The sequence below is a fragment of the Sus scrofa genome, chromosome Y (assembly GCF_054392235.1).
Source record: "Sus scrofa isolate SSC_HxYL_T2T_F1_AM1 chromosome Y, Sscrofa_HxYL_maternal_Yorkshire_Landrace_v2.0, whole genome shotgun sequence".
In the NCBI taxonomy this organism is placed as follows: Eukaryota; Metazoa; Chordata; class Mammalia; order Artiodactyla; family Suidae; genus Sus; species Sus scrofa.
In genome coordinates, this window is record NC_139402.1 from 17,202,236 (window position 1) to 17,209,986 (window position 7,751).

At 41.7% G+C, this 7,751-nt stretch overlaps 1 protein-coding gene across 1 annotated transcript; it reads left to right on the forward strand.

Annotated features, from left to right (window-relative positions):
- The first annotated feature begins 4,715 nt into the window (after positions 1 to 4,715).
- Positions 4,716 to 6,345, forward strand: LOC146394411 (heat shock transcription factor, Y-linked-like). Its single transcript, XM_085009024.1, has 2 exons — positions 4,716 to 5,228; positions 5,650 to 6,345. Exons 1-2 carry the CDS (start codon positions 4,716 to 4,718, stop codon positions 6,343 to 6,345), a joined length of 1,209 nt encoding a protein of 402 aa, XP_084865150.1.
- Positions 6,346 to 7,751: the final 1,406 nt, after the last annotated feature.

Here is a 7,751-nt window from a genome sequence, read left to right on the forward strand (position 1 = left end):
GAACAGAAAGTAAGTCTGTCGTGTAGCTTGATATTTTGAATGGAAAGCTAGCAGACAGAATAATACGGATACAGAAAGTGATGGAAGATTTCTGTGAAGTGGACACTGGACAGGATTTTCAAGCTTGGTCGGGACTGACTGGGAGTTTAAAGCTAAAAAATAAACTAACTTTAAAGGTAAGCTCGTGTAAAACTTGAATTAGGTTTCTGCCTCTCTGCTAAAAGAAAGGTTTCTGAACCTTCTTAACCTTACCTTGTTCATACTCTTGATAACAGGTTACATGAATCGATTGGCCTTTAATTTGTATTTGCTTTTGAAATCCTTTGTTACTTTGGTTGAGTGACTAGGTAATGTTTTACAATAAAGTGAGATTCTACTTGGCCAGGTGTTTAAATTTTGCATTCTCTCACTCGCTCTGCGTGTGTGTGTGTGTATTTGCAAATTTCCTAAGTGTAAATTACAGTGTTACAGGGGAGAAATTGTCGGATGAAAGGTATGAACCCAATCTATAAAGATATAGCTCACAACTTACTCCCTCCTTCTCAGACATTTGCCATCCTGATGACCTTGCAGCATGGGAAAAGTGTGCCCCTAAATCAGAGGAGGGAAGATAGGTAAGCAACAGCTGTGAATTCAAGAGCCATGACTGTGGGAAATCCAAGAGGCAGCCTGGTTCTTCCTGGCTCCCCAGAAAACCCATTAATGAAAAGAAATGCTTTGAAAATATGTTCTCCATTTGGGGTATTCCTTCTACAGTTTTGGGTTGACAATATCTGGTGAAAATGAGGATCATTTTAGAGACAATCTTGTGACTCATACTCTAATTCTATGTTTTGAAGTTAGGGTTCACTTTCTAAAACTCACTTCCCAAATAGTTCTTGGAGGCTGTGTTACAATATTTCAATGTTTAAGGGGGGTACAAAGAACATAGTCTCAGCATGGGAAGCTGAGTGCTGCAATCTGTCTCTGGGAGAATATCTGATGCCCCACGATAACCAGGGGGTTATACATTCTGGGAAAGTATCATTTAAAGGGTTGTCTCCAGCCTAGATGGAAGGTCTCTTGTCGGGAATACTTAAGTACCATATGCACAAGCAAAGTGAATAAAATACCTCTGAAAATCTCTAGTTCCCTCTTAAGAAGGACATCCACATTGCACTGGTCTACAGAGAGAACTACTGATATCAAACTCACCCTAAAACAAGGCCCTAATAACAAAAACACCAATGCCTGGACAAAAAGAAGTCACCATCAGAAGGAGGCCACTATCCCAACATTGCCCTCCCCCCATGACCACATGGTCATTTGTTGACCTTCTCATCTACGTTGGCGGGTTTCTCCCCTCCAAGGCTCTTCTCAGTGATATTCCTAGGTGGGATCCCCTCATCTGTCCAACTAATACCTGCTCTCACAAGGGCACAATTATGTTTCCTTCAACTGTTACTCAAGCTCAATCAGCAGGTAAGACTTTAGCCAAGTGACATAACTCTCCTGGGCTACATTAATCGAAATTTAAAGGCTCCCTTGTGTTGGGAATGTTTAAACTGTCAAGGGATAACCAGCCTAAGAACACTGGGGAGTACAGCTGAGTGGACAAGTCAGAATGAAATTTCCTTTAAAGAGAAGGAACAGACTAATCCAGCTGAACAGCGATAAAACAGGGCTGTTTTGTGTGAAGCTTTTCAATTTTCATTTATGACTTTATGAATACTGCTTTCCACATTTTTTTAAGAGACCACAAATATTTTCTTATGTTTTTCCACTCCTTATCAGAATAGGTTAAGTTGTTTTTTTATTGCCACCAATATATTGCTATATTTTCTACTGCACAGCATGGTGAGCCAGGTACACAGACATGTTTATATTATTTTCTCATATTATCTTGCTCCATCACAAGTAAGGAGACATAGTTCCCAGGGCTACACAGCAGGATCTCACTGCTTATCCATTCCGAAGGCAAGAGACTGCCTCAATGAACTCCAAGCTCCCACTCAATCCCACTCTGTCCCAGTCCCCCTCCCCCTGGAAACCACAAGTCTATTCTCAAAATCCATGTTTTTCTCTTCTGTGGAAAGCTTCACTTGTGCTCTAAAATAGACACCAGATATAAGGGTTATCATGTGGTGTTTGTCTTTCTCTTTCTGACTTCCTTCTCTCAGCATGAGAGTCTCTAAGTTTATGTTTTATTCACTGTCTCCACAAAATTGCTGTCTCTTGCATTTCCAGAAGTGTAACTGAGTCACTGAAAATGATATATAGTTCCATATGAGATCAGTGGTCTCTAGATATGGGAACATGCAGCAAGAGGGAATATTTTCCTGGACCATAATAGACGAGGAAGATGGGTGGTCCAGAGACTTTTGGCTACTCCTAGTATGGCTTTGTCCAGGACTAGCACATTGAGTGGCCTATCTGTGACATCATTGCCAGACCTAGCAATGTTCATTGCTGGCACTGTGAGATGAAATGGTCATGAAATGCCTCCCCAAACTACGGTCAAATGTCCGACCATGGGAGAGTATGGCCAACTGTGACCTCAAGTTAGCACTTGCCTAGAGGCTCTCCGTGCAGGAAAACTTGAGGCACAGCAGCTGTTGACCTGCAGCACCGGCTGAGCAGAGCTCAGGGAGGTGACCAGGGGTGAGGCACAGGCCTTCAGACCGATTTCAGGTGAGGATCTCTATGGGCCCAAATTCTTGCATCTTCTCTCATCTAGAAATACAGAGATCATTGACCATGGCAACTGCATGGGCCAAAAGGGAGAAAAGGCAGAATGGAGTAGCTGTGGGTCAGACATCCAAGGAAGACTAGGAAATCTTATGGAAGTAATTTTAGGCAATCCCTTGTATTGCCAAGAACTTAGGGTTTATGTGCCCTGTCAGACGTGATGACACCAGCTGTTCTCAAAGCAGCATCAGCTGGGAGCGACAACCTTATATTTTCAAGGTCTTCTCTTATAGCAACAGAAAGGAGACAACATGTATTATGACCAATAGCTCCTGTGATTTACGTGTTAATACCACATCACGTGTTAAAACCTACTCAGATGAAACTACACTCCTCCTTCAACAATACTGGTATCAACCCATGTTTAATCTTATTTTTCCTTGCTTCCCATCCTCTATGGTAGCATATACCATGTCCATCCACAAGTACTCCTCACCCCAGGCCAGCAGGAAGCAGAGAGAGAAGAGTAGACATTCATCCCTATCCCATATAATGGAAGGCTTGAATGAGAGGATCCCAGGAGGATGGAGACAGACTGCCATACACCCCAACTATTGCTGCTCACCTGAGAGACTTGCTGTGGACACCCCTCCCAGAATGTGGAAGTGCAAGTTGGGCAGCAAGAAACGAGGACCTGTGGGAAGCAACTGCCTGCACAGACTAACTGCCTACAAGGATTAACTGTGCTCTGTCATGGGACTTGAGTCCCTACACCTCCCTTGACCTTCCCTTTCTTCTCCATTTTCCCTGCCGCAAGGTCCCACTGTGGACTCCAACCACAGACTCCCACCACAGATGCTTTATAAGCCTAACACCTCCTTGCAGTCAAGGCTGATGCCATCGTGGGCTCTGCCCAGCCCCCTCAGAGACCCTAATAAATCCCTCTTGTGTACTATTTGGTCTTGTGCCTTCCTCCCTCAACAACCTAACGGAAAATGTTTGGAATATTGTTTAACACACAGACTACTTGCGTAGGATACACAGAAAACTCGATATAATAAAATCAGTGATACCAGATCACAGTCAGTTTTTAACAATGTGAAAACATTATGGTATAAGTTTTAGAGTATTCAGTTCAAGGGCATATATAATCTTCAGAAAGTGGTACACCCATCATTCCTCAGTTCTCATTGTATCAATCCGCAATGAAATCTCATAACCTTTGGATGGTACTTCCCCACATTTCCTCTCCTAACACAAGCAACCATCAATCTTTTTTTGTCTCTATGGCTATAGATATTTTGCCTGGTGCCCAGGGCCCTTCCATGTCTTGGTTAGTGACAAAGGTCATGGTTTGTTTTGTTTTGTTTTGTTTTTGATTGTGTATTTGTTTCTTTTTTCTTTTCTTTTTGTCTTTTTATTTTTTGGACTGTACGTGGGGCATGCAGAAGTTCCCAGGCCAGGGATTGAACCCATAGCACAGCAGAGATCAGAACACTTTTGTAACAAGCTAGCCACCATAGAACACTGGCTATGTTTTTCTGAATATAAATACTGCACAGCTTCTAGTTATACACTCTCAAGAGCTGCATAACTTTTGTTTCAATTTGACATTGTTTTTTTTTTCTTCCATTTACAATGCCTTACATAACAGGCACAAGTGCTTATGTGCACAAGAGAGAACTTGCGTTTACTTCAGGGATCAAATGGATTTATTTATTTATGTGATTTTTTATTAAAAAGATTCCATTGGAATAGGATCTCATTTGCTGATCTCATTTTTTTTTCTCTCTTTGGGTTACTGTTCAAGTACGGAGCTCATATTTTATATTAACTGGGCTAATTTCATAGAGAAGTAAACCCTGACTGAAGGTGATGCTCAGATTGCTAGGAGACTAGAGTCTTGTGATGTCACAGCTACTCAGGCTGGCAACCATTGTGATGGATTGGATAGTTTATCTGTGTAGGCTTACCAAAGCAGCATTTAAAACTGCAGAGTTCAAAAGCCATGCAGGTGAGAAAAGTAGCTGAAGAGAAATTTATCTGAGATGGCACATGCTCCTTCAGAAATTCAAGGTGTGTCTCCTAAAGATGAATCAACTGGTTCAGATTCCTCCACTACATCTCCATGGTGTGATAACTCAATCACTGGGGACTTGGACTTGAGGTCTCAGATTGAAGAAAAAGCTTTCCAGGCTTTGTCTGAGGGCTCCCTGATGAAAGAGCCATGCCACACATTGTGTGCCTCTGAACCAGATGGAGATAATGATTTTCCTCCTCTGCCCTTTCCCAGAAAACTTTGGGAAATTGTTGAAAGTGATCGATTTAAGTCCATTTGGTGGGATGAAAATGGAACCTCGATCGTGATTAATGAAGAACGCTTCAAGAAAGAAGTTCTGGAGAGAAAGGCTCCCTTCAGAATTTTTGAAACTGAGAGTATGAAAAGCTTAGTTCGACAGCTTAACCTTTATGGATTTACTAAATTGCGAAGGAATTTTCAAAGACCTGCCTCACTAGCCAACATTCTGGCAGAAGATAATGAAGTCTCTGCTTGGAACAAGGTATTATGAAATGTCCAGTTATTACTTAGAGGGACATCTGCAAATATGTTCATGCATATAGGGTCATAGTAGACCTTGAAGGTGGGATGAAGTACTGCTACAGTTTTAAGTTGAAGGCCACTTGGTCATAAAATATTTGGGGTGATAGAGAAATTTCCTAGCCACCTGGAGCCTTCTCGATGAACCTCACCCAATACAAGCCCCTGAACCTCATACTGTTACTGTAAATGCACCAGGCATTTTTATTTAAGGACCATAATTGCCTGTTCCCACTACATAAATTTTTGAAAATGTTAGTAATAGATGAGTATTATTTCCTGACATTAACTCTGTGTGATGAAACAAGTCAGATTTGTATGGATTCTTTGTCCTCGTATCTTTGTTTAAAAGGTCACTAAATACCTTTCTCTTTTGGTTTTAGCTGCAGTTCTACCATAATCCAAATTTTAAACGAGGCTGTCCCCATCTGTTGGTGAGGATGAAAAGAAGAGTCAGGATGAAAAATGCTTCTCCAGTATCGGCTTCTCTACTTCAAGGCTGCAGCAAGAAGCGCTCTAGAACAGGGGGTAATGTGGATAACCATAATTCTGATGTGGCTGCAGAAACTCATGGAGAAGATGCATTTTCAGCCTCTACAAACCTAAATGTGCCTTTAATAAGATGGCCTTCTATGAGCCAGAGAATTTCTAATACAACTACCGCAACTAGAAGTGGTCTTTCTTCTCCATCATCACCATCAGTCAGGCCACCAGGACAAATTGTCATGGCTCAACATGCTATTTTTAGTCAGTTGACCACGTTTCACATGCACTCACAAAGCAGCTACTCTCCAGCAAGTGGCCACATCGTGAATTTCATTACAACTACCACGTCCTTTTCTCAGTACCACCTTATTTCTAACTTCCCAAGTGGTTATTTTGGACTGAGGGTGGAGCCTTCTCCTTTGCCAACCAGATACCAGAATATATCACCAACTGAGGGCCCTCTGTCTAACCCGCAACCAGCAGCCCATCCATGGTTCCCAATGCCAATGGCCACTGACACATCTGTTGCCTCGCTTTCAAGGCCAAATCCTCAGTCCTCTTCCGTATCTGAACATCACCCTAATTACCACTGACCTATCAAAGGACTATAGGTTATGCAGGAGAGTGAAGATGAACATTTATGCTGGCAAATGTCACCAAATTCCTGCAATTCTGTTATTTCAGCAATAAACTTGTATGTTCATCTTCATAGCTTCAATTTCTTTACTTTTGACACAGTTAAGAGTAACAGGATGCTGCATTTCTTTTTCTAAAATGATTTTTCCATCATAGCTGGTTTACTGTGTTCTATCACTTTCATACTGTGCCGCAAAGTGGCCCCGTCACAGACCCACCCACCCAAGACGCACACCCACACACATACATATCCTTTGTTTCACATTATGCTGCATCAAAAGTGTCTAGAGATAGTTCCCATTGCTATACAGCATGACCTCATTGCATACCCACTCCACATGCAATAGTTTGCATTTTCAACCCCCGAATCCCAGTCCATCACAATCCTGCACACTCCCCCTTGGCAACCAAAACCCTGTTGTCCAAATCCATGTGTGTCTTTCCTGTGGAAAGTTTCAGTTGTGCCATATATCACATTCCACACATAAGTGATGTCATATTGTGCTTGCCTTCCTCCTTCTGGCTTACTTCACTTAGTAGGAGAGTCTCCAGTTCCAGCCGTGTTGCTGCAAATGGCATTATTCTGTTCTTTTCTTACGGCTGAGTGGTGTTGCATTGTGTATATATACAACATCCCTTAATCCATTCTTTCCAACGGTCACTTAGGTTATTTCCATGTCTTTCCTCTTGTGAATAGTGCTGCATTGGACATACATGCGCACATAAAGTTTTCATGGAAACTTTTTTTTCCCCAGGTGTATGCCCAAGAGTGGGATTGCTGCGTGACATGCTAGTTCTATATTTAGTTTTCTGAAGTGTTTCCATAGCGGTTGTAACAATTTACACTCCTCCCACAGTGTAAGAGAGTTTTTTTTCTCCATACCCTCTCTAGCGTTTTCTCATGTGTGGACTTGTTAATGACGGCCATTCTGTCCAGTGTGAAGTGATACCTCATAGTAGTGTAGATTTGCATTTCTCTAATAAACAGTGATGTTGAGAATTTCTTTATGTGCTTGTTGGCCCTCTGTATATTCTCTTTGGAGAAATGTCTATGCAGGTCTCTTTCCCATGTTTCCACTGAGTAATTGGCTGTTTTGTTGTTGAGGTGTATAGGTTGGTTGTAGATTTTAGAGATTGAGCCCTTATTGGTTGCATCATCTGAAATAATTGTCTCCCATTGCAGGTTGTCCTTTTGTCGTTTTAATTGTTTTCAATGGCAGATTATTTTGCCGTTTTTTAATATTTGAAATGTTTGATAATTAGAGAGGAGCATTTGACATGTCCCCTAGCTGTAACTGTTTCAAAAAGGAAAATGGAACTAAGGAAATAGAGAATAGCTGCCAAGAGATTTCTGAAATAGTCC

Excerpts from the sequence above, each read along its gene's own strand:
- LOC146394411 (XM_085009024.1), top strand. The coding sequence starts at position 4,716 with ATGGCACATGCTCCTTCAGAAATTCAAGGTGTGTCTCCTAAAGATGAA. Across the intron at positions 5,229-5,649 it reads AAGTCTCTGCTTGGAACAAG|CTGCAGTTCTACCATAATCC; the intron begins GTATTATGAAAT and ends TTTTGGTTTTAG.